The sequence below is a fragment of the Carcharodon carcharias genome, chromosome 1, assembly GCF_017639515.1.
Source record: "Carcharodon carcharias isolate sCarCar2 chromosome 1, sCarCar2.pri, whole genome shotgun sequence".
NCBI classification, from domain to species: Eukaryota; Metazoa; Chordata; class Chondrichthyes; order Lamniformes; family Lamnidae; genus Carcharodon; species Carcharodon carcharias.
This window is the reverse complement of record NC_054467.1, coordinates 51553678-51581569: the sequence shown is the minus strand read 5'-3', so window position 1 is coordinate 51581569 and position 27892 is coordinate 51553678. Positions and strand designations below refer to the sequence as shown.

The following is a 27892-nucleotide window of genomic DNA, read 5'->3' as shown; positions in this document are numbered from 1 at the left end:
ATTAGTCTTTGGAATTCTTTTCCACAGAGACCAGTGGAGACTAGGTCATTGAATATATTCAAGACTGAGTTAGGCAGATTTCTTATCTACAAGGGAGTCAAGGGTTATGGGTGACAGGCAGGAAAGTAGAGTTAAGGCCACAATCAGGTCAGCCATGATCTTATTGAAAGGCAAGCAAGTTTAATAAACCAAATGGCCTGCTCCTGTTCCTATTCCTTATGATGTAATGATCTTCTGAATATGAAAACTTCTTGCTTCAGGTGCTTATGCAATTCCCTTTTGAAAACCACAACTGAGTCTGCATTCAGTGCACTGTTGGGCAGTGGATTCCAGATCCCAACCACACGATGTGGAAAAAGGTTTTTCCTCATGTTGGCATTGGTTCTTCTGCTAATCACTTCAATTCGGTGTCCTCTGGTTCTTGACACTACCACCAATGAGGACAGTTTCTCCTGATCTACTCTGTCTAGACACCTCATGATTTTGATCATCTCTATAAAAAAATCTCCTCTCAACCTTCCCTGAGAAGAATAAACCCAGCTTCCCCATTCTATTCATACAACTGAAGTCCCTCATCCTCTGATCCATTCTTGCAAATCTTTTCTGCACCCTTACACATCCTTCCTAAAATGCAGTACCCAAAATTGGAAACAATACTTCAGTTGAGTACTCCTGTGGTTATAAAGCTTCATTTTTATTGTATAAAAGAATTTCTCATTCTTCCTACAACATTTACTGCATTAACTTTCATCAGCCATGTGCCACCTATCTCAACATCCTGTCTTTGTCCTCTTGAAGTCTATCATTATTTTCCTCACAGTTCACAATATTTCTAAGTTTTGTGCCATCTGTAGATTTTAAAACTGTATCCTGAACACACAATTTAGATCATTAATATTTATCAAGAAAAGCAGGAACAGGCCCTGGAGAACCTCCACTATAGACTTTCATCTAGTTCGAAAAAAAACTGTTCAAAGTTATTCTTTAATTCCTGTCTGTCAGCCAATACTTTATCCATGCTGATATTTTCCCTTTTATTCCATGGACTTCAGATTTGCTGGTAAGTCTATTGTGCGGCAATTTAATCAAAAGCCTTTTTTGCAGTAAATATACCCCATATCAACACTCTCTATTACCTCATCAGAAGACCCAATCAAGTTAGTTAAACAGGATTTCACTTAAACAAATCTATGTCCTTAATTAATCCACACTTGTCCAAGTGACTGTTAACTTTATTCCACATTACCGTTCCTATAAACTTCATACTACCGAGGTTAAACAGACTGGCCATTAGTTGCTGAGTTTATCTATACATCCTTTTTGAACAAGGTTTAACATTTGCAATTCTTCAGTTCTCTGGCACCGCGTCAGTATCTAAGGAGGATCGGAAGGTCAGGCCAGTGCCTCTGCAACTTCCACCCTTCCAAAGTCCTTTTGGTTCAGGGACCATTCCTTTAGATTGGAAAATTGCAAATATAACTCTGCTATCTATGAAAGGAGAGAGAAAGTATTGCCTCAGGGAGATCGGCGCCAAATTTAAAAATGGTCAAGATACACAGACAAAATTTTCCTGACATGTCCCCTCATTTGACATTGTCACATAAGTTGGGACATGTGAAACACTTTTAATCAAACATTTATTAATTTTTTAAAAACCCTCATCCCGCCTGTGGATGAGGTTTTATGCTTTCTCTGAAATCCACCAGGGCTCCTGGCCTGCCTGCCAACCTTAAGTTTGGGCAGGCAGGTCCATTAATTATTTCAATTACTTTTTAAATGCTCTCAATAGGCTGTTGACAGGTTGGGGGGGTGCAGCGCTGATTCGGATGTGCCCCCGCCGACCTGAAAATGGAAATGACGCTGGGCGACATTGGGAGTTCTGCCCGACATCATCTCGTGTCATTTTATGTGTCGGCAAGTGGGCCCTGCCCTCCGCTCACCGACCTAAAGATTCAGGCCTTGGTTACAAAATTGGTTGAATGGCAGGAGACAGCATATAGAATTTATTCCCATTCACAGGAGCAGGCAAGGAGGTGGTGGTGCTGTAGAATCAAAAGAGAAGGCAGTGTGAGCGTGGATGCAGTGCCCGAACCTTCCCAACTCCCTCCGGTTAGGTGGGGAATGTTGAGGATAGTCTTCCTCCTTGGAGGTCAATTTGAGGCCCTTAAATGGCCAATTAAGGGCTATCTAAGGGCCTCATTTTGCCGCTGCACGTAAGCAGGCTACTGGTAAAAACTGGCAGCCACCCTGCAGTTTCTGGGTGCCTGGGGTGTTGTCTGATTAAGCACCCTGTGGCCCACAGAAGGCTCCCGTGGTGGCAAGGGCCCAGCTGAAACAGCACCCCCTGCCATCCAGCATGAACACTCCACACACCACCGCCTCCCTGCCCCAACCCCGCCACACTGCCTCCACCACAGGCCTGCCTTCTGTCCCTGGTACAAAAACAGAATTACCTGGAAAAACTCAGCAGGTCTGGCAGCATCGGCGGAGAAGAAAAGAGTTGACGTTTCGAGTCCTCATGACCCTTCCACAGAACTTGAGTTCGAGTCCAGGAAAGAGCTGAAATATAAGCTGGTTTAAGGTGTGTGTGTGGGGGGGCGGAGAGATGGAGAGACAGAGAGGTGGAGGGGGTTGGTGTGGTTGTAGGGACAAACAAGCAGTGATAGAAGCAGATCATCAAAAGATGTCAACAACAATAGTACAATAGAACACATAGGTGTTAAAGTTAAAGTTGGTGATATTATCTAAACGAATGTGCTAATTAAGAATGGATGGTAGGGCACTCAAGGTATAGCTCTAGTGGGTTTTTTTTTATATAATGGAAATAGGTGGGAAAAGGAAAATCTTTATAATTTATTGGAAAAAAAAAGAAGGGGGAAACAGAAAGGGGGTGGGGATGGGGGAGGGAGCTCACGACCTAAAGTTGTTGAATTCAATATTCAGTCCGGAAGGCTGTAAAGTCCCTAGTCGGAAGATGAGGTGTTGTTCCTCCAGTTTGCGTTGGGCTTCACTGGAACAATGCAGCAAGCCAAGGACAGACATGTGGGCAAGAGAGCAGGGTGGAGTGTTAAAATGGCAAGCGATAGGGAGGTTTGGGTCATTCTTGCGGACAGACCGCAGGTGTTCTGCAAAGCGGTCGCCCAGTTTACGTTTGGTCTCTCCAATGTAGAGGAGACCACATTGGGAGCAACGAATGTAGTAGACTAAGTTGGGGGAAATGCAAGTGAAATGCTGCTTCACTTGAAAGGAGTGTTTGGGTTCTTGGACGGTGAGGAGAGAGAAAGTGAAGGAGCAGGTGTTGCATCTTTTGCGTGGGCATGGGGTTGTGCCATAGGAGGGGGTTGAGGAGTAGGGGGTGATGGAGGAGTGGACCAGGGTGTCCCGGAGGGAGCGATCCCTACGGAATGCCGATAAGGGGGGTGAAGGGAAGATGTGTTTGGTAGTGGCATCATGCTGGAGTTGGCGGAAATGGCGGAGGATGATCCTTTGAATGCGGAGGCTGGTGGGGTGATAAGTGAGGACAAGGGGGACCCTATCATGTTTCTGGGAGGGAGGAGAAGGAGTGTTAGATAATATCACCAACTTTAACTTTAACACCTATGTGTTCTATTGTACTATTGTCGTTGACATCTTTTGATGATCTGCTTCTATCACTGGCAGCATCGGCGGAGAAGAAAAGAAGAGAAGAGTGTTGACGTTTCGAGTCCTCATGACCCTTCGACAGTTCTGTCGAAGGGTCATGAGGACTCGAAACGTCAACACTCTTCTCTTCTTTTCTTCTCCGCCGATGCTGCCAGACCTGCTGAGTTTTTCCAGGTAATTCTGTTTTTGTTTTGGATTTCCAGCATCCGCAGTTTTTTTGTTTTTTTTTTTCTCTGCTTCTATCACTGCTTGTTTGTCCCTACAACCACACCAACCCCCTCCACCTCTCTGTCTCTCTATCTCTCCGCCCCCCACACACACACCTTAAACCAGCTTATATTTCAGCTCTTTCCTGGACTCGAACTCAAGTTCTGTCGAAGGGTCATGAGGACTCGAAACGTCAACTCTTTTCTTCTCCGCCGATGCTGCCAGACCTGCTGAGTTTTTCCAGGTAATTCTGTTTTTGTTTTGGATTTCCAGCATCCGCAGTTTTTTTGTTTTTATTTCTGTCCCTGGTGAAGCCCACCAACTCATCTTAATTCTGAGGCCTCTTCTATCTTCAGTGGTTTGGGTCCAGCTGCAGTACTAACAGAGGCCACTATTCCCAGTGGCCAGCCCTCTGATTGGTTTTCAGCTCTTAGAGATGGAAGCTTTGCCCTTAAAGAGGTGGAAGGCACAACGGCAGGGAGTTAACTGCCTAATGGTCATTGAATCGTTTCAGGACTTCCGAGAATTGTCATGGAAGTGTTGCCCTGGAGTGGGTGTTGATGATGGTGGATGAGGTGCCAATCAGATGGGCTGCTTTGTCCTGGATGGTGTCAATGTTTTTGAGTGTTGGAGCTGCACTGATCCAGGCAAATGGACAGTATTCCATCACACTCCTGACTTGTGCCTTGTAGATGGTGGACAGGCTTTGGGGAGTCAGGGAGTGAGTTACTCGCCACAGAATTCCCAGCCTCTGACCTGCTCTTGTAGCCACAGTGTTTATATGGCTGGTCCTGTTCAGTTTCTGGTCAGTGGTAACCCCAGGATGTTGACAGTGGGAGATTTGGTGATGGAATGCTATTGAATGTCAACAGGAGATGGTTCTATTCTCTCTTGAGGCAGGAAATGACCATCACCAACTTGTTTGATGTGAATGTTACTTGCCACTTATCAGCCCAAGCTTAAATATTGTCCAGGCCTTCCTGCATATGGACATGGACTGCTTCAGTATCTGAAGAGTTGCAACTGGTGCTGAACATTGCGCAATCATCAACAATCATTCCCATTTCTGACCTTTGGATGGAGGGAATGTCACTGCTGAAACAGCTGAAGATGGTTGGACCAAGGACACTACCCTGAGGAACTCCTGTAGTGATATTTCGGGACTCAGATAACTGACCTCCAACAACCACAACCATCTTCCTTTGTGTTAGGTATAACTCCAATCAGTGGAGAGTTTTCACCCCAATTCCCATGGACTCTAGTTTTACTTGGGCTCCTTGATGTCACACTCAGTCAAATGCTGCCTTGATGTCAAGGGTAGTCACTCTCACCTCACCTCTGGAGTTTAGCTCCTTGGTCCATGTTTGAACCAAGGCTATTATGAAAGTAGTGGCTGAGTGGCCCTGGCTGAACCCAAACTGGGCATCAGTGAGCAGGTTATTGCTGATTAAGTGCTGCTTGATTGCACTGTTGACGACCCCTTCCATAACTTTACTGATGGTCCAGAATAGACTGGGGCAATAATTGGCCAGGTTGGATTTGTCCTGCTTTTTGTGTACAGGATGTACCTGGGCAATTTTCTACATAGCCGGGTAGCTGCCAGTGTTGTACTGGAACAGCTTGGTTAGGGGCGCGTGAAGTTCTGGAGCACATGTCTTCAGTGCTATTGCTAGAATATTGTCAGGGCTCATAGCCTATGCCTTCAGTGCCTTCAGCCATTTCTTGATATTATGTGGAGTGAATCAAATTGGTTGAAAACTGTCATCTGTGATGCTGGGGTCCTCTGGAGGAGGCCAAGATGGATCATCCACTTGGCACTTCTGGCTAAAGATTGTAGCAAATGCTTCAGCCTTATCTTTTGCACTGATGTGCTGGGCTCTTCCATCATTGAGGATGGGGACATTTGTGGAGTGTCCTCCTTCAGTGAGTTTTTTAATTGTCCACCATCATTCATGACTGGATGTGGCAGGACTGCAGAGCTTAGATCTGATCTGATGGTTGTGGGATCGCTTAGCTCTATCAATCGCATGTTGATTCTGCCATTTGACATGCAAGTAGTCCTGAGTTGTAGCTTCACCAGGTTGACACCTCATTTTAGGTAGGCCTGGTGCTGCTCTTGGCATGCCCTCCTGCACACTTCAATGAACTAGGGTTGATCCCCCGGTTTGTTGGTAATGGTAGAGTGGGGGATATGCCGGGCCATGAGGTTACAGATTGTGGTTGTATACAATCCAGCTGATGCTGATGGTCCACAGCATCTTAGGATTTTGAGTTACTAGATCCGTCCAACATTTATCCCATTCAGCATGGTGGTAGTGCCACGCAACATGATGCAGGGTATCCTCAATGTGGAGATGGGATTTCATCGTTATAAGGACTGTGCAGTTATGACTCCTATCAATACTCTTATGGACAGATGCATCTGCGACATATTGGTGAGGAAGTATGTTTTTCCCTCTTGTTGGTTCCCTCACCACCTACCGCAGACCCAGTCTTGCAGCTATGTCAATTAGGACTTGGCCAGCTCGGTCAGTAATGGTGCTACCGAGCCACTCTTGGTGATGAACATTAAAATCCTGCACCCAGAGTACATTCTGTGCCCTTGCCACACTCAGTGGCCGGGATTTTCCGTGCCCTTCAGCACTGGGTGTATTCGGTGATGTGAGCTGACAATATGGCGCAAATGGTTTCACAATGGCGTGAAACCAGTTCATGATTGTCTGCTCAGCCCGCCCTCGTTCTCCGTCATTGAACGTTGGGAACCTCATTGTAATACATCAGCATATCATTATTAGGCCTGCTCGCCCCCGCTGGATTATCCACCCATGTAGGTGGGAAAACACGCTGATGTAGAACATGTCACAAGTGTGACGTGCAGAAGTTGGTGCTTATCTGCCAGGGCCTTCCTCACATCACAGATATCCAGGGAGCAGAAGATGCCGGAGCCCAACAACAACGGGATCCTGGAGGAATGTCCATGGCATGCTGGGTGGATTCTCATGAACATGGCTCCGCTGCGAAGCAGCTCGCGCAAGTTGGAAAGTCATCGTTGATGCTCACAACGGATGATGGTCAAGTGGGAGGGAGAAGAAGGTCTCGGATCAGCTGGGAAAGGAATAGGTTCCTGGGGGGTGAGGTTGGGAGGGCAGGAATGAAGGTGTTGGAGGGGGCTGAGGATGGGAGGGGGGAATGAAGTTGTCAGTGGGGTGAGGTTGTGGAGGGGAATGAAGGTGTTGGGGGGGATGAGGTTATGGGGGTGAATGAAGGTGTTGGGGGGAGGGAGAACTAACTGGGGAGGTAGGTGAAAGGGGGCATAAGGTGCAAGGGAAGGAGTACGGAGATGGGAGAGGGTCTGGGGGAGGAAGGGGTGTGGAGAGGGGAGGGTGTCCAGGGGGAGGAGGGGGTGCGGAAAGCTGAGGGAGTAAGGGTGGAGGAAGAAGTCAGGGAGGGGGTAGGATTAAAGCTGGAGGAAGCTGTGAAGCGGAAGGAAGAGGTAAGGCTAGATGAAGGAGTCTGGAAGGTGGAGGGACTAAGGATGGCAGAAGAGGTAAGGGTGAAGAAAGGAGTCAGGAAGGGGAACGGACTAAGCTGCTGGGGGGCAGTCCATAGGGGTAGGAGGATTGGGGAGGCGGGGAAAGGAGTTCCAAGGGGGAAAGATGTTCGGGAGGGGAAAGGGTGGGAAGGAGGGAAGGATTGCAAATGGGGGAAGGGATGCGAAGGGTGCGAGGGGGGTAAGGGGTGCAACTGGGGGGAGCGATGTGCAGGTGAACGTGCACGGGACGGGTCGGATAGATCCATGTCTGCCTCCTGGGGAATGAACTGAGGGTGGGTGTGGTATGGAGGAAGGGTGAGACTAACTGAGAGCAGAATGAGGCAGTAGGGTAGGAGGGTGAGGGTTCAAGAGTAGCGATAGAAGGAACGGCGAGGGTAGTTGTTGGGGAGACAGAGGCAGACATGGATGCTGGGGCTGGGAAGGAGGTCAAGGAGGTGAATGTGGATGGGAGTGGGGTTTTTGGGAAGGAAGGGAATGTGCATGAGGAGAGAGATGGGGGAGCTGACGACAAAGCAAATCCAGACCATACTGTCTAAATCTAAAGGGAAACAAGAGTCGTGGTGGGCGAGATCAGGTGCTGCATGGGAGTGCGATCATTGGGTAGGCAGAGATGCAGGTCAGCTCAGATGGACAACTGAAAGTGAGCCCCAGCAGGCAGCATTTAAAATGCTCAGGATATTGAGATGTATAATATGTGAAGGATCCACCTGCGCATGACAGTGCTTGCATGGGGCTCCGAAAGGCCCTGCCACACACACACTTTTCCCTCCAGAGACACTCGGGGGCGAGCTGCTCCCTCTGCAGTGACAGAGGATGAGATTAAGGGGGTCACAGTCAAAGGGGGCTCGGAGAGAGTGGACAACCTCTGAGATTCCTCAGTGAATGACTCAGGCGTGTCCGCTCCTCCTCCAGCCTAACTCCTTGAGTGGAAGGAGCAACTGGAGGGACATCGAGGTGCCTCATTTTCCTCTCGCGTTGCCAATGCAGGAACTTACCCATGGCTACCATGATGAAGTACAGGTCTGCACGCATCTCCGCATTCTGCTGGGCCAGGGTCTCCACGGCATTCGCTATCCTCCTCATGGGGACCTCCTTGCGCGCACATCTAGGCACCACTGCATCACAGAGCAGGCAGGCACACTCCTCAGACTCGTGTGCCAATCTGTTGAGGGCTTTCAATGGCTCTGCATGATGTTCCCCTGCTTCTGCTGACTCTCCAGGATGAGTTGAAAGGTCTAACCCAGAGGCTTGTCATCTGACTTGGACCTCACAGGTGCCTCCACCCGGCAGTCCTCTGAGTGCTGGGGAGCTTGGCTGAACCTGCCTGCTCCTGCTGCTGAGATGTGTCTGTGCTGGAACCACCAGACTGTGAACCCAACTCTGCTCCAGATCTAGGTCCCACTGAGGTGTGTCTCTGAGCTGGTGGAGAGTGTGGGTGAGCGCTGTGACAGGTCTTCCAGGCTGCTTATTTCCAGCTCTTCAATGGAGGAAGTGTCCTCTTGGCTGGAGGTGAGGATGTTGATGGAGCTGAGGAACTGGCTGACTGAGGGTGTTGGTCGCTTGGCAGAGCTCCCTGTGAACCAACATAGAGATAATTAATGCATGGCAACAGAGTCAAAAGCAGGAGAGAGAGAGCACTCACAGTTGTGTTGAGAGAGGGATGGTGATGCATGATCTTCAGATGAGTGTTTGCTGCCGACCTCACCGTCACTGCAGGCACGGTCCACATCCTCACCAGTCAGTGCAATGGCAGGCTCCTCAAGGTGAGTGAGGGGCCTAATGTGGGCCACTCCACCCCCAGCCTGGGACCTCTCCCTGCTGATGTGAGCAGACTTCTTCTGCATGAAAACAGATGGAGAAAGTGTGATCAGGACACATGGTACTGCGTGGAATGTTTGTGTGGTGAGCGGAGACATGGATGGGAATGAGGGTGTGAGCTCCAGGGGATATGAGCCTGATGGAGATGTGAGGGTGTGTGAGAGTTAGTGGTGTTATCCCTTGAGGTGTGAGATCTCTGTGGATGCATCATGGGCTGTGAGTGTGTTAGTTGAGAGTGATGAGAAGAGTGAATTACCCTGGTGGAATGGATCAGATAATTCATCCTGTAGCAGCATTGGGTGGCTGTTGTCTTTTGCAGGGCATTAGCGCTGACCACCGTTGCCACTGCCTGCCATGCTGGATTAGTGATGCTGCTGCCTGTCGTGTGGCCAGAGCAAGGGTAGAGGACATCATGGCGGCCTCCACAGCATCCAAGTAGCATTCCAGTGACGCATCATTAAACCTGGGGTCTGCAGCCTTTCTTAGACATCTTCCCTGCAGTAGTCATCGGCTGAAAGCACTGAGATATGTGCACGGCTGGACTTTAAATATAGCGCCCGGCGTGCTGAAGCGGTGAGGTAATGGCATGGCAGGTGAATGAGTGCCTGCCCACCATGGAAATGGTGTGTTTCCCAGGACTGCATAAATAATGCGGCAGCTTTGGGGGGGATACGACATGGAAACCTGCCATCGTGGCAGGTGGTTAAAATGTCCGCACTTAGTGAAATCTGGGACAATTCTGTCCAATGCTTCCTCCAAGTGGTGTTCAACATGGAGAAGTGCTGATTCGTCAGCTGAAGGGGGGTGGTAGGTGGTAACCAACAGGAGGTTTCCTTTTCTTGGGGTCTAGAGTCAATGTTGAGGACTCCCCTCCAAACTTTATACCACTGTGCTGCCACCACCTCTGATGGGTCTGACCTGTCGGCGGGACAGGACATACCCAGGGATGGTGATGGTGGTGTCTGGGACATGGTCTGTAAGGTATGATTTCAAGAGTATGACTATCAGGCTTGCTTAACTAGTCTGTGGCACAGCTCTCCCCGGTGTTAATAAGGAGGACTTTGCAGGGTCAACAGGGTTTGGTTTGCCGTTGTTACTTCCTGTGCCTAGGTCAATGCTGGTGGTCCATTGGTTTCATTCCTTTTAGATTTTATAATGGTTTTTTTATACAACTGAGTGGCTTGCTAGGCCATTTCAGAGGGCATTTAAGAGTCAACCACATTTCTGTGGGTCTGGAGTCACATGTAGGTCAGACCAGGTAAAGATGGCAGATTTTTTTTCCATAAAGCACATTAGTGAATCAGATGGGTTTTTACAACAATCGACAATGGTTTCATGATCACCATTAGCCTAGCTTTTTAATTCCAGATTTTTTAATTGAATTTAAATTCCACCAGCTCCCATGGTGGGATTTGAACCTGTGTTCCTTGGGCATTAGCCTGGGCCTCTGGATTATTAGTCCAGTGACATTACTACTATTCCACCACCTTCCTACCTGGCCTGTTCATTTCAGTGCATGGCACCTTTAGTTTCTTTGCGCACTTGCACCTTCATAGTTTCTGAATGGAGACAGCCTGAAGGCGATCTGCACCATGTGTTCCAGGTTGCTAGCTCACGAGTGTCAAGATTAAAGGGAACACTGGTGAAAAGTTGGAAACAGTGGAGGCCCAAAGGGACATGGTGGTCCATGCGCATAGATAATTAAAATTTCGTAAACAGGTATAGAACATAATCAAAAAGGTTAATGGAATGCTGGCCTTCACATTTAGAGGACTAAAATTCAAGCAGGGTAAAAGACATGCTTTGGTGATACAAAGCCCTGGTTAGACCACATCTTGAGCAGACTTGAGCACCTTGAGGTAGATTTGAGCAGTTCTAGGCCCTACAGCTCAGGAAATATATATTGGCCTTGGAGGGAGTGCAGAATGTTACTTGGACTCCAAGGATTAAATTGTAGAGAGAGATTACACATCTCCGGTTGAATTCACTAGAATTTAGAAGGTTTAGGGGTGATTGGATCAACATTTTTATGATATGAAAGGGGATAATTTGGGAAGATAGAGAGAAACTATTTCTGTTGGTGGGAAGTCTAGGAGAATTGTCCAAAAATTAGAGCCAATCTTTCAGGAATGAAATTAAGAAATACTTCTATATGCAAAGGGTGGTAGACAACTGGAATTCTTTTTTGTAAACAGCAATTAATGTTGGGTCAATTGTTAAATTTAAATCTTAGATTTATAATACCTTTCATAAGGGTTATCAGTGAAAGGCCTGCATGGAGTTAAGGGACACATCAGCTATGATCTCAATGATTAGGGCAACAGGCTCAAGGGGCTATGCTCCAATGTTCCCAATAATATTTAAATGCTATTAGATTTTAAAGAAATTGAATTTTATTTACGATAAAAACTATTTGAAATGTGCAGTTTTATTATTACACATTAACATTATTTAGCCAGCAGTTTTAAAAAAACTCCATATTAACATTAGATTTAGGGACAAGGACAGCACTCAAAATTATACATTTCCCAAAAGCACTGTATCGTGTGATTCTCTCTTCAGTTGATCCAATAACAAAGTGAATATGTGCACGTTTTACTGATGCTCAATGATACCTGCACACTATTAAGTACAAAATTAAATATTCACACATTTGCAGTGCCAATGAGGCATAAAACTTAAAATTTAACTACCATCATGTTAATAATTAAAACTAGCATTTTAAAACCACGAATAAGAACTATTGGCACTCTTATCAAGTTGGTCAAGTGATAATTGCAGATTTTTCATTTTAAAGAGTTTTATTTTGATATATGTCATTTTAAAAGAGAGGACTTTTTTCCAGACAGGAAACTTGAAATCATGTGTTTCCAGAGCATACTGCACAAATTATGTATGGGATGTCTTTTTAATTTTTTCAACAGGTTTCCCACCTGACGGCTAGAGAGATTGACAGTGTGGATTCCCGTTGGAGATAGTACAGCTGGGAAGCTGATGCCAGGTAAGCAGGTTGAGGTGGGGCCAGTCACAGAGTTGGCGGACATGGGGCACGGTGGGATAAGTAGTTGAAGATCACAGGAGTTGGTGAGTGTTGGAGAAGTTGGAGGAGTCAAATATGGTGGGTGGGGTGAGTCAAAGATCACAGAGTGGAGGGATTTGAAAAGCACTGGATCCCTAGCCTAGTGAGGGAAGGAGCTGAGGGAAACACTCCTCCAACTCCTGGCCCATAAGCAATGCTGTAAATGCAATTACTTCATTCATCCTGCCTCTTGCCTCCTTGTATTGTTAGGATTCCTGTGCTGTGGAATCCTGGCCTTCATGGGTTAAAAATTAAAATCCACTAAAAATGGAGGCACACAGCCTCCTTAAAAAGTTTTACAGACTGACACAGCTCCCGGGTGGATTAATTGTCCGTACCTCTTTGCCACCTGTGTCAACACCAGGGGCAGAATTTTGCCCTTGGCTTGCGGGCTCGGCGGGGGCGGGCGGGAAGCCGACTGCCGCCTGCAATTGGGACCAGGAGGCAACTTCACAATGGCGGGTCAATTAAGGCCCACCGAGCGTGAAACACGAGTGGCAGCATTGAGTGCTTCTTGTGTGGCATAATCTCCCTGAGGCAGAGAGCTGCCTCAGGGAGATGAACTGATTTCGGATAAAAAATTAAAGGTCTTATAAATGTTATGAAACATGTCCCTGCTCATGTGACTCTGTCACATGAGCAGGGACATGTTTTTAATTCAAGTGTAAAATTTTTATGTGATTTTTATTTGCTTTAGGAAACCTCATCCTGCCCGTGGATGAGGTTTCCTAAAAAAAAGTAAAGGCCTTTTCGCCTGCCCACCAACTGTTAGGTTGGACTGGTAGCGTAAATTTGAATTCAATTAACTTCTTAATAGCCTAGATAGACCTTTTAATTGTCGGCGGACACACTGCCAACTACGGCACGCACCCAACGAACAAAATGTTGCAGGGCTGTGCGATGACATCAGGACGCTTGCCCGATGTCATCGCGCGTCATTGTGCGCACGCCCGTCTGCTGAGTGTAATTTTCTGCCCCAGAAGTGGGCAGCTTGGGCTGTGTTTTAAAATTTTTATATAATGAAGGTCATACTGCCACTAGTATTTAGAACATTGTATTAAAAATGACATTGCTGAAAACTTTGCCCTTCCTATTGCACTACGACAAACAAATATTCAAGCTCAACTTCCACAGAATTTATCTACAGGTCAATAAAAATACCAAGGTTTCACATGGTAGAGTTGCTAATAGTAAAAGAAGAGTGCAGGTAAATCAGGCAGTCAAGATTAGGCAGCATCAAGCTTGGGTTCAAAAAGGTTTGCATTTCTGCAGGTTTTAACTCCCTAACCAAAACCACATCTTCCTCCAGATTAAAACTCCCCTGCACGTTTCCCGAGGTTAAGTCTTGAATTTATAACCCTTCAAGCATAGACCATATTCTCTGTTTTGGTGTAACTGTTTTGGACAAGGTATTATCGACTGCTATGACCTTCTTATTACTTAGCCCATTTAGAATTCTGAAAATCAGATTCCCAGTTTTTACTGTGTGCAAGTCCCATTTGGCACGGGAAATATTCTTAAATTGTGTGATGAAGAAACTAAGACTACTGTGGTTTCACTGTTGAAATTCATAATATGTGCTTCCCATAATTGTCCAGAAAGGCCACAACAATGTAAAAGATCAGTATATTAGCAATGTTCTTAGTTGTTTACTTAATAACCTACATGTGGAGAACACCTTAAATTTAAATAAGAACTATACAAATAGCAACAATGAATGGTTTCATCAAAATGCTTCCATATCAATAAACTGAACTTTAGGGATTTCAGATATCAAATTACATTTTACTTACCCGTTGTGTCATAACCTGTGATCACCACTGCATGGTTTGATCTTTCTTGGGAGCAGTGATGCTGTATAATGCCACCAAGGTAGTCCTGCCAACTTACTGCATCTACGACTGCCACCAAGGGACCCCATTCCAACAGCTTCTCCATCATAACATCTTCATTGTATCTATGCACAACAGTATTTGCACAGATCAGTTTTTTTTTAAACTTACTGAGGCAAAATGAATCACAGAGAAGCATTTGACATTAGTACACTGTTTTCTATGGGTGAAAACAAAATACTATTCAAATAGTTGTTTGGTAGTAGAGAACTTGAGTTTGCTGAAAAATGACACGTCAAAGCTTTCCGTCTTGTACTTATCAGGACAATTCGCAAGAATACCAAATGTGAAGGGAACAACAATTTATGCTTCTTGAGAAGAGATTGCTGATTCGTTGGCAAGTGGACTCTGATTGGTGGAGATATTGCCATGGAGAATGCACCAGTAACGGTTACAAATATAAAACAAAAGATGAATGCAAAAAACAGGAAATAGGCATATATATATTGCATAAATAAGAAGTTGGTTGCAAACAATAGGAAATAAGAAAACGTTTTTTAATTTAATGTGATTTCTGCTGTTCAATTTCTTTGGAAAATCATTTGATATCTGGGCAGTATGCTGTTGTTTTCATTTTCGTGCAGGACTGTAAACTTTCATTGTTCAAATTGGCTTCTCAACTTCCCTTTTCTGAAACTGATACTTGAAAATATTTGCTCACACAGGTAAATAGATCTGAAAATGGACTGTATACTATATACATATCTCTTCAATTTACCGTAAGTGTCTAGCAAAGAATTCCAAGCTTCAAACAACTGATCAAGGTCAGGAGCTGCACAAGTCCTTAGTGAGCTGCATGTCACTCCAGACTGGCAGGTTGCTAACCCCAATGTGATCATTGAATGGCCAACCGCAATTTAATATGAGTAACTGTGAGGTAATAGATTTGGGAGAACAAAATAAGCAATAGAAGTATATATTTAATGAAATGACACTGGAAGAGGTGGATCAACAAAGAGGCTTGAGGTTTAAATACACAATACCCTGAAAGCAATTTGTAAGGGGCCAAATGTGTTAAATCCTGAGGACAGGTTCCATAGACAAGGCTTCTATTTCCTTTCACATAGAAAATTCAGGGGTGACATAATTGAGATATTCAGGGTGATTAAAGGATTTGATAGGATATGTAGAAATTATTTCCCCTCAGGTATCCAGAACAAGAAATGTAGAACACTCTTCTCCAAAAAGCTGTTGAGACTAGGTCACTTGAAAATTTCAAAACTAAGATTGATAAATTTTTTGTTAGGCAAGGATATTAAGAGAAGTGGAATCAAAGAAAGGAAGACTTGCATTTATATAGTGCTGTTTGCAACCTAAGGTTGTTCCAAAGTTGACAATGGATTATTATTAAAGTGTAATTACTGTTGTAATGTAGAAAATGTGGCAGCCAATTTGTGCACAACCAGCTCCCACAAACAGTAACATGATAAATGACCAGTTTGTTTTAGTGATGTTCATCAAGGGATAAACATTGGCCAATACACCAGAAATAACTCTTTGAATACAGCCACTGGATTGTTTACGTTCACTTGAGGGGACAGCTTTCAGTTTAGTTTCTCATCTGAAAGATGGCATCTCCAACAGTACAACACCCACTCACTGAAGTAGTTCACTGAAGGGTAAGCCTAGATTTTGTCTATCAAAGCAGGTAGATGTTGTTAAGATACAGAACAGTCATGAGTTAACTGAGTAGTGGAGTAGACTCAAGAGGCTGAATGACATACTTCTATTTCTATGTTCCTTTAGAGTACCTTTATTGTAGAAAAACATTCCGAGATGCTTCACAGAAGGCTAATCAAAAAAAAACTAGACAACTGCATTTCTGATTAGTAATAAAAAATGGATAGTAGACACTGTACTCATTTGTATGACATACACCTGTATACTTGTGTTTTTGATAAAATGATAATCTCAAAAGCAGTCTATAATTATTTTTAGACTGTTCTGAGTGCTTTACTTCTTTAATGATAGATGATGCTTGTTAAATAAATATACAAATTTGAATTACATTTACCTGTATTACGTGACAGGGTGAATTCTATGAAACTTTTAGTTTGTAAAATGGTGCACTGTAGCCACACCACAGCTAGCCAGTGATTTCCACTGGACAACACAGTTACAGAACTTTTGTAGCGTGTCATGCTTCAGTATTTTCTCGGATTTTTTGTCAAATGGAAAGAATTATATTTAACTGTTTTTTTAAGTGAATTTATAGTTTGAAAAACCCACAGGCTCCAGCGCTGAGAAGGAGGAGAGCTTTATGAATAAGGCAGATGATGAACAGGTAGGGTTATAGAATCATTACATAAGCAGGTAATTTAGACCATCAAGACCATGGTGGCTCTCTTTAAAGCAATGCAGTTAATCCCAACTCTGTTCTATCCCTATTTAACTGTAAATTTATTTCTCTCAATGCCCCTCCAATTACTCTGTCAATTGTTTCTGCTTCAACCAACCTCGAAGGCAGAGAGTTGCAGGTCATTACCATTCATTGTCTAAAAATATTCTTCCCGACATTCCCCCGATATCTCATGACCAAATGCTTAAATCTCTGCTGCCTAGTCCCTGTATCTTCAGCTAATGGGAACAGATTGTGTTTGTCTACCTTATCTAATCCTGTTATAATCTAGTACACCACTATCGATTCTCCCCTAATCTCCTTTGCTCCAAGAATAATACCAGCTTCTCAAAACTACACTTGTAGCTACATTTCCTCATCCCTGGAACCATTCTGGTAAACCTCCTCTGTACCCTCTCAAGAACATATTCTCCTTAAAGTATGGTGAGTCAAGCCTTTTTAATTTTTCATGGGATGTAAGTGCCACTGGCAAGGCCAGCATTTGTTGCCCATCCCTAATTGCCCTTGGAAAGATGATGGGCAGTCGTCTGGAACCACTGCAGTCCATCTGTGTAGATACACCTATTATGCTGTTGAGAAGGGATATCTGATATCATCATGCAAAACACAAGCTGCAGGCCAAACTAAGAGAGAGATGAAAAAATAATGATGACAAAACTAGGCTGATGAGCTTCAAGCAATTGCTCATAAAAACAATCTCAAGCCTCTACACCAAAGGCTGTGATCAGTCTGTGGCCCCAAAGGCAATGGTGTGACACCCATCCTCTCAGCAGATTGCAATCAGCTCCTAACAAGTAGGCATGAGATTCTCTCTCGTTGGGCACAGCATTTCTGCAATCTCCTAAACTAACAACCCATAGTGTGCAACGATACCCACTGAGTCACTTCTGTAGCACCACACCACAGCTTACTCTCGATCCATCTCAAGCGGAAGTCACAAAGGTCATAAAGGAGCTTTCAATGGGTAAGTTGCCAGAAACTGCCAGCATCCCATCTGAAGTATTCAAATACAGAGGGGCTTGCATTGACTGGGAAACTCACTAGTTTCTTCTGCCTCCAGAATGATGCCTCCATAACTCATCTCTACAAATGGAAAAGGAGCAAGTCCATCTCTGGCAACTACTGTGGAATATCACTTTTCTCAACAGCAGGAAATTTTTTTACCAGTGTTATTCTTAATCAGAATGTCACTCACTTCATTGACTCTGTGTTCCCAAATCAGAGTGCAGGACAGGGTACAGTAGGCATGATATTTGAAGCACATCAAATTCAAGAAAAATTCCACAAATAGATTAAGGACCTCTCTATGGCGTTCGTTGATCTGACCAAGGCTTTTGATACAGTAAACCGGGAAGGTTTGTGGAAGGTTCTGTACAAATATGGCTGCCCTGAAAAGGTGGTCAGTGTCATTCACTGGTTTCACAATGGCATGATGTACAGTGTGATGCACAGCGGTATGTCATTGGATGTCTTTCCTGTGGCTAAAGGCATCAAGCAAGGCTGAGTATTGGCTCTAGCTCTATTTGCCATATACTTCTCAGCCATGTTCCAGTAAGCACTGAAAGATCTTTACACAGGAGTACACATTCAATTCAGGACAGATAGCAAACTTTTCAACTTGCAAGGACTCCAGGTTTGCACAAAGGTTAATGAATAGCTACTGAATGAGCTGTTGTTAGTGGGCAACTATGCTCTCATAGCACATACTCCAGATGGCATTCAGCTGCTTGTTGATCACTTTGCCCTAACCTCAGAACATTTTTTGGCCTGACAATAATTCTGAGGACGTCAGAGATATTGTACCAACCTGCCCCTGGCCACATACCCCAAGACCCGGCAGTCACAATCAACAACACACCTCTCTCTATTCAGTACAGAAGTTTTGTTATCTTGGGAGTATCCTCTCCAATAACACTACGCTGTATGACAAGATCAACCATTGCCTGGCAAAGGCAAGTTCAGCGTTTGCAGGCTCACTCACAGACTTTAGAAAGAGCATGGCAATTGTCTCAAAACAAAAATCAAAGTCTACCAGGCAGTGGTTCTTACATCACTGCTTCATAGGTGTGAGACTTGAACAACCTACTGGCATCAAATAAAGTGACTAGAAGCATTCCATCTTCACTATCTGAGATGCATTTGCAACGTCAAGTGGCAGCACAAAATTCCCAACACCAAGGTTCTTGCATAGTGCTGCATACCTGGCATCAGGAGCATGCTCCTCAGAGCTTAGCTCACTGGGCTGGTCATGTGGTTCACGTGGAGGATGAAAGCATACAAAAGCCTCTCTACAGCCAGTTGAGCATGGGAACTTACACCACAGGATGCCCCAAACTTAGGTATGAAGACAATCTGAAAGCCAACCTCAGAGCATGTAAGCTGAATCCCAATACATTGAAAAAAATCAACCTTGGACAGACCCGAATGTCTGTCATCAAACAATTTCGACATTTGAGGAGAACAGTCAAGTGCCTTCAGGACAAGTGAACAAAGCCAATGCCTCCATCCATCCCTCCAACACTGACTTTATATGCAGTATTTGCAATTGGTTATGCAAATCAGGATTTGCGCCCTGATTTTCGATCTTGGCCGAATGCGCAGAGGCAGGAGATTTCCTGGCTTTAAAAATGGCCGCCCGCTGGTTTAGATTTTCGTTCCGGTGCAACAGGCTATATTAGACGTGAGGCCCACTGCCTCGGAATGACTGTGGAAGCTGCCTGCTGAGGAGGCGGCAGATTAAAAATTAGAACAAAAAGATTAAGATAATAAACTCCTCCTACTCCTCACCCCACCGCCCCCCCCCATGTTCCATCCATGGCAACCTATGCCACCTGATGTTCCCTACCCAGCCCCCATGGCTCCTCATACTCCCTATGCTTCCCACATCCCCTTGGCCCTTTATAGCTCTTATGCCAACTCATGCCAACCCATGTATTGCACCCACCACGATCTGCCCTTACCCACTCTATGCCAACACGTGTGGTATCTTTTGAAAGTTCCTTGACAGCTTTGCCAGTTCCTTGCCAGCAGCAATGAATTTATGTATTTTTCATGCACAATCACGTTTACCTTTAGCAATACCAAAGGATACCTTACTTCACCCAAAGGTGTCCTGGGACCATATCCAAAGGGGTACCTTACCTCTCCAAAGAAGTACCCTGGCTATTCAAATGAATCCACCAAGCTCAGACCTGCTCTTATCTGCACACTTTGGGTTTCACGCTCCTGGCCTACGGAAATCTAACTTCAGTGAAGGCAGCTGATGATTTAAATAGCCAGCTGCCTCCATAAACCACACATACGCAAACCCTGGCCAGGCTTCAGTCCCACCCCTGCAAAAATAGGAAATGCTGTGTTTGGTGGCAGGACTTAGAATTTCCCACCATTTCCCCTTTTTTCTGGGCCTATGTCTATTTTGCTGAAGACTCATCCGTCGAAGCAACAGTAGGATCCAGCTGCTGCCCTTGTCTCTTTAGGTGATAGAGGTTACAGATTTGAAAGGTGCTGTCAAAGAAGCCTTGGTGAGTTACTGCAATGCATCTTGTAGATGGTACATCCTGTTACCACTGTGCACTGCTGAAGAAGAGGAGTGAATGATTAAGGTGGCAGATGAGATGCTAATCAAGCAGGCTGCTTTGACCTGGATGGTGTCAATCTTCAGGTGCTGTTGGAGCCGCATAGATCCCAGCAAGTTGAGAGTATTCCAACACACTCCTGAGTGACTTGTGCCTTTTAGATGATAGACGTACTTTGGGAAATCAGATGATGAGTTACTCACCTCAGAATTCCCAGCCTCTGACCTGTTCTTGTAGCCACAGTATTTATATGACTGTTCTAGTTCAGTTTCTGGTTAATGGTTACCCCCAAGGGGGTTGATGGTGGGCGATTCAGCAATGGTAATGCCATTGAATGTCAAGAAGAGATGGTTAGGTTCTCTCTTGTTGCATATATTTGGCACTTGTGCCAAGTCTGTCCAAGTCTGAATGTTGTCCAGGTCTTGCTGCATATGGACATAGACGGCATCTGTATCAGAGGAGTTACAAGTGGTACTGAACACTGTGCAATCATCAATGAACATTCCCACTGTGATTTTACGATGGAGGGAAACTCATTGATGAAGCAGTTGAAGATGGGTGAGCCATCCCTGAGGAACACCTGGAGCAATGTCCTTGGGCTGAGATGATCGACTTTCAATAATCACAACAATCTTCCTTTATGCTAGGTATTCTAAGAGTTAAACAGGGACTTCCAGGTAAACAGGGATTTCTCAGTAACAGGGACTTCTAGTTAAGCAAGGATTTTCTATTAGTAAAACCAAAGTCAACAGAATTGTCCAGGTGAACCTTGTACACCATAGGGCTGACATTAACAGAACTCTCCAGAAATACCTTGGGGAGCACAAGGGATTAGCTGGATAGGAGACAGATGGGGAGGGGATGAGGATAAACAGATAAGGTAAAGATAAACAATGCAGGGATGAAGCCAGGCTAGAATGAGATAAAGAGGCCCTGCTTGGGTAAGGAAAAGATACCTACCTGGGACTGGAGACATCTGCTTATTATGTGATTATATACTGACAAGATTGGAATTTGAATAACGCAATGTATACGTAGTTAGCTGTGTATAAAAAATATGGTTTTCCTGTAATCGGTAGAGTTCTGTTTTAGCCAGTCTAAGCAGACTTTCCCTGCGTTCGCTTGAATAAAACGATCGTTAACCTGTACCTGAGTCTCCTGTGGATGATTCTTAGGAGGCACCGCAACAGTATGAATGAAACCAGTGAAGAGTTTTCCCCCGATTTCCACTGATTTCAATTTTGCTTGAGTGCCTTGCTACCACACTCGGTCAAATACTGCCTTGCTGTCACAGGCAGTCACTCTCAACTCAGCTCTTGAGTTCAGCTCTTTTGCTCATGGCTGGACCAAGGCTTTAATTAAGTCAGGAGCTGAGCGGCCCTGAGGAACCCAAATTGAGCATCAGTGAGCAGGTTATTGCTGAGTAAGTGTCACTTAATAGCAATGTCAACAACAACTTCCATCATTTTGCTGACGATTGAAAGTATGCTGATGGGGCGGTAATTGGCTAGGTTGAATTTGCCTGGGCTTTGTCAAAAGGACATGCCTGGGCAAATTTCCACATTCCCAGGTTGATGCCAGTGTTGTAGCTGTACTGGAACAGCTAGGCTAGAGGCACATCCAGTTCTGGAGCACAAATCTTCAGTAATTTTGTTGGGATGTTATCAGTGTCCATCGCCTTTGCAGTATCCAGTGCCTTCGGCCATTTCTTGAGATCACATGGAGCGAGTTGAATTGGCTGAAGACCGGCTTCTATGATTCAGGAGACTTCAGGAGGAGGTCATTCAGCACCTCTGGTTGAAGACAGTTGTAAATGCTTCGGCCTTTTACAATGTACTGATGTGCTGGGCTCACCCATTATTGATGATGGGGATATTTGTGGAGCGTCCTTTTCCAGATAGTTGCTAATTATCCACCAAGGGATTTGGCAGGGCTGCACAGGTTGGATCTGAGCTGCTGGTTGTGGGATCGTTTTGCTCCATCTACCATATACTGATTCTGCTGTTTAGCATTCAAGAAGTCCCATGTTATAGCTTCACCTGATGAAGGTGTGCCTGGTGCTGCTCCTGGGATGCTCTCCTACACTCCTTATTGAACCAGGGTTGATCCCCGGCTTGATGGTAATGATACAAAAGTAGGCCAGACGAGGTAAGGATGGCAGATTTCCTTCCCAAAGGGCACTAGTGAACTAGATGGTTATTTAAGACATTGTGATAGTTTCATGGATACTGAGACTAGTTTTTAATTTCAGATTTATTAATTACTTGAACTTAAATTCCACCAGTTGTCATTTTAGGTATATGAACCCATAACCCCGGAGCATTAGTCTGAACTCTGGATCGCTAGTCATTACCACTACGCCACCGTTTCCTGACCTAGCCAGAATTTCAAATCTCCAACATATCTTTCCTGCTTTTGTACTCAATACATCTGTTTATGAAGCTCAAGATCACATATACTTAGCTAACTATTCTCTCAACACATAATGCCACCTTCAAAGGTCAAACACTTAAATTCATAGATCCAGCTATCCCTACAGACACTTTAGGAGGAATTGTCCCAGATTTGCACTAAGTGCGGTAGCGGGTGGATAAAATGACATTTTACCCACCGGCCACAATGCCGCCTTATCATGCCGTATTGTACCAAACCCGCCACATTAATTATGCAGTCCCAGAAAACGCCCTTTACATTGTGGGCAGGCTCTCATTTGCCCACCATGCTTCACATCGCTGTTTCACCACACTGGGCGCCATATTTAAAGTCCAGCCACACGCACACTTCTCAGTGCTTCCAACCCACAACTTGCTGCAAAGAAGGCATGTTCCCAAAAGGCAAAAAAACTGCAGCCCCCAGCTTCAATGACATGCCCCTCCAGCACCTTTTGGATGCAGTGGAGGCTCGCCTTGGTGTCCTCTACCTCCACTCTGCCGCAGCATGGGCAGCAACCTCACTAATCCGGCTTGGGAGGCGGTGGCAGCTGTGGCCAGTGCCAATGCCCTGCAAAAGACGACAACCACCCAGTGCCGCTACAGGATGAATGGTCTGATCTGTTCCGCCAGGGTAACTCACTCTTCTCATCACTCTCAACTCTCACACTCACAAACCCATCACACATCCACAGGGATCTCAGACCTCAAGAGACAACATCACTAACTCTCACACACCCTCACATCTCCATCAGACTCATACCCTACCCCATCCTGTCCATGTCTCCGCTCACCACACAAACATTCCTCGTAGTGCCATCTGTCCTGCTCACACTCTCTCCATCTGTTTACATGCAGAAGTCAGCTCACAACAGCAGGGAGAGCTCACAGACCAGGGGTTGAGTGGCCCGCATTAGGCCCCTCACTCACTTTGACTGCTGAGGATGTGGGCCATGCCTGCAGTGACTGTGAAGTTGGTGGCAAACACCCACATGAGGATCCTGCACCACATCATCTCTCTCTCAACACAATTGAGAGTGCTCTCTCTCCTGCTTTTGACTCTGCTACTATGCACTAATTATCTCTACTTTGGTTCACAGGGAACTCTGCCAAGCGACTGATACCCTCAGCCCGCCAGTCCCTCAGCTCCATCCAGGGGACACCTCCTCCAATGAAGAGCTGGAAATAAGCAGCTTGGAAGACCCGTCAGATCGCTTACCCACACCCTACACCAGCACAGAGACACACACCTCTGTGGGACCTAGATCTAGAGCAGGCTTGGGTTCACAATCTGGTGGTCACCACATGAACATGTGTCTGTAGCAGCAGCAGGCAGACTCATGACAGCTCCCCAACACTTAGAGGATTACTGGGGATCAGGCATCTGTGAGACCCGAGTCAGATGATAAGCCTCTAGATATAGGCTTTCAGATCATCCTGGAGAGTCAGCATGGGAACATCACATAAAGCTGTTGGAAGCCCTCAGCAGAGTGGTATGCAAGTCAGAGTGGTACGCAAGTCGCCTACTCTCTGATGAAGTAGTGCCCACATGCGTGTGTATGGAGGTTTCCATGGGGAGGATGGCGGACATCATGAAGAGCCTGGTCCAGCAGAACGCGGAGATGTGTGCAGACCTCCACTCCATTGCAGCAGCCATGGGTGAGTTCCTGCGGTGGAAATGTGAGAAGGAATGGGGGCACCTCGACATCCCTCCAGGTGCTCCTTCCCCTCAAAGAGTCAGGCCTGGGTGCTCGGGCACCCAAAGAAAGGAGGGGCAGCTGTTGGACACCCCTGGGTCATCCAATCAAGAATCTCGGAGGCTGTCCGCTCCCTCTGAGTCCCCTTTGCCTGTGACCCCCTTAACCTCTTCCTCTGTCACCGCAGAGAGAGCAGCTGGCCAATGAGTGATTCTGGAAGGAGAAGTGTGTGTGTGTGTGTGTGTGGCAGAGCCTTTAGGAACACTCTCCCACATATGCAGGTCCTTCATATATCACACTCACCTCAATGTCCTGAGCATTTTGAATGCTGCCTGCTGGGGTTGGCTTTCAATTGTCCATCTGAGCTGACCTGCATCTCTGCCCACCCACTGATCACACTCCCATGAAGCTCCTGATCTAGCCCACAACTGTGGTTTCACTTTCAATTTAGACATGGTCTTGATTCGGTTTGTCGTACACTTCTCAGTCCTTTCCTCCCCCATAGTTGCCCATTTCCTTTCCCCCATCACAGTTAACCTCATTGGCATCACCTTCCACCTTCCCTCCGTGACTTACCAGCCACAACCCTTTTTCTTTGGGGATATCCAGCTGAACATGCACATTCCCTTCCTTCCCGAAAATCCCCACCCCATCAACATTCACCTCCCCAATCTCTTCCTTCCCACCCCAGGATCCATGTCTGCCTCTGGGTCCCCAGCAAACAACACTCACTGTCCCTTTGACCTCTACCGTCGAACCCTCACCCTCCCACCCTACACTTCACTTTGCCCTTGGTCATTCTCACCATTTCCTCATTCTATACAAACTCTTACTTTGCTCCCCAGGAGGCAGTCATGGGCCCATCAAGCACCTCCCTCATAGGTTCACCTGGGCAACCCCCCTCCACGCCCCTTTCACCTCCCCACCGCCCCCCCCCCACCCCCCCCTCCCCCAGAACCCTTTCCACCCTGGGAACCTCTTCCCCGTCCCTGGAAGCCCTTAGTCCTCCCACACCCCCAGACTCCCCCACTCTCCGCTTAGTCCCACCCCCTTCCTGACTCCCTTAGACTCTCATGCTTCTTCTACCACCTTTAGTCCTACCCCCCTCGTGACTCCTTCCTCCAGCCTTACCTCTTCCTCCAATCTTACTTCTTCCCCATTCCTGACTCACTCCGACACCTTTACTTCTTCCTCCAGCTTTACTCCTTCCTCCATCCTTACTTCTTCCTCCATCATTACTCCCTCCCATCTCCGGACTCCTTCCGCCAGCAACCCGCCCCCCACCCCACCCCCCGCCCACCAGACTCCTTCCCCTGTCCGCACTCCTTCCTCCTCCTAGACTCCCTCCCCTGTGTACAGTCCTTCCTCCCCCTTGGACTCCTTCCCCTCTCCGCATTCCTCTCCCCTCTGAACTCCTTCCCTTAAACCTTCCATGCCCCTGTACACTCACTTGCCCAGTTGCCATCTTCTCCTGAGTTGCTCCCTCCTCCCCTGGACTCCTTCCCCTCTCCATACTCATTTCCCCCCTGAACTCCTTCCCTTACACCTTACACCCTACCCCATGCACCTACCTCCCTGGTTGCTATCTTCTCCCCTGTTACCCCCTCTCCTTGTACTCCCCCCTCCCCCACCCAACCTCACCCCCGACACATTCATTCCCCCATCTCGACCTCACCCCCCACACCTTCATTCCCCCCTCTCAACCTCACCCCAACACCTTCATTCCCCTCTCCCGACCTCACCCCGACACCTTCATTCTGCCCCTCCCGACCTCACCCCCCCCACTGACACCTCTTCCTCTCCCAGTGACTCCTAGCCCTTCCCCTCCCACCCTCTTGACCAACATCCGTTGTGAGCATCAACGGTGACTTTCCAGCTTCCATGAGCTGCTTCACAGCAGAGCCACGCCCATGAGAATCCACCCAATGTGCCATGGTCATTCCTCCAGGATCCCATTGTTGTCGGGATCCAGCATCTTTTACTCCTCAGTTGTCCAGGATGTGAGGAAGGCCCTGGCAGTAAGTCCTGACTTCTGCAAGTCACAGTTGGCAAGACGTTTTCTGCACCGGCATGTTTTCCCACTGACATGGGCGGATGATGCAGCACTGGGGATGGGTCCGGCGGGCTGGATGATATGCTGATGTATTACACTGAGGTTCCCAACTTCTGATGATGGCAAACGGAACTTGCGATCGGGAGCAGAATATCACAAACTGGTTTCATGATATTGATTTTTGGCCTTCTCGCCATATTGTCTGCTCATGCCACTGAACACACACGATGACAGTGGGCGCAGAAAATCTCAGCCTTTAGAACAGTGCCATTAAGTATATAATGCCTCTCCCTTTCCCTCATTGAAAAATCTAGGAGACAGTCAGGCTTTCAATAAGCAAGAGTCTGTAAGCTTCGGCCTTGCTGCCAAGATCTTCTATTTATAGTGGAGGAGATAAAAAAACAAATAAGTCAGTCTAGGAAAGCAACAGAGCACATGATTAGCTATTTCTTCCCATTTTTGGAGAAAAGAGAGATTTAGTGAAATTGCTACCAGCTGTCTAACTAAAATAGCTGAATAATTCACATCTGGCCTTGTCTCACTCAGTGCTTTTCAGTAAGCCTTGGAAAAAATTGTAGACATGCTGTTGTGACAGACACAATATCCAGTTCCAATCACTGTTACAGTCATGGACTATACTAATGAACAATGATCCATTTGACAATATGGACACAGAGGAGTGATACCTAATACAGTGTTTTACTCTTTGCACTGGATAACATTGACAATAAAAAACCACAGTGGGATTTAATATGAACGCAGTAAGTACAACAGTGCTGGACAGAAATTAAACATCATACTTCCTGGAATGTCAGGCTGTTAAAGATATTGACATAACATCTAGCAGATATGTCAACTCTCAAAAGCCTTTCGATAATGTATCACATAAGATTAGGGCTCATGAGATTACAGATATTGTATTAGCTTGCATTGAGGATTGGTTAATGAACAGAAAACAGTAGGAATAACTAATACAATGAGTTCCGCATGGACCTGTGCTTGGGCCACAGCTATTTACAATCCATGAGTGGAACTTTCCATTTTTGAAACTAATAGTGGTGGCAGGTGGGTTCCGCGGCATGTATCCCACTGCTCGGAATGGCAGGAAATCGTGCCCCATTCCACGCTTGGAAGCTCATTAATTATGCACAGGCGGGTATCTCCCCAAATCACCTGGAGCGTCGGGAGCTGTTTCGCCCATCAGTCATTACCTGATAAGCCCAAAGGTGCAGGTGTCATATGTAAACACCACCCGAGGATTCACAATTCACTCTCTCCAGGAGACTGTTACAGGTATCTGGCAACCAGGAGAAGGAGGCTGAAAGCTAGTAGAAGAAAGCTGCACCGGTCTTCAGCCACAACATTCTCCAGTCCTTGCTAAGAGGAGTGCGTGTGCATAGGGATGTGCTTTATCCCACGGATGGCTCCAGAAAGGATATAGGCCTCACCTCTCAGGCCTGGGAGACCATCACGAAGGATGTCAGTGCAGCTGGCCACTGCACCCGAAACGCCATCCAGTGCAGGAAGAGGACGAATGATTTCATCCACTCCGCCAGGGTAAGTCATCCTTCAGCTCCCTCCAATATCA

At 46.1% G+C, this 27892-nt stretch overlaps 1 protein-coding gene across 4 annotated transcripts in view; it reads right to left on the bottom strand.

Moving 5' to 3' along the window:
- ctso (cathepsin O) overlaps nucleotides 1–27892 on the bottom strand; it is a 98576-nt gene that overhangs the window by 6024 nt on the left and 64660 nt on the right. For all 4 annotated transcript variants that reach the window (XR_005944579.1, XR_005944580.1, XM_041200777.1 and 1 more), the window contains exon 6: nucleotides 14093–14256. Coding sequence is in view for 2 of the 4 variants with exons in the window: in XM_041200777.1 (XP_041056711.1) it covers nucleotides 14093–14256 (164 nt within the window). In the remaining 2 variants the exon portion in view is untranslated. The remainder of the gene's footprint in view (nucleotides 1–14092; nucleotides 14257–27892) is intronic.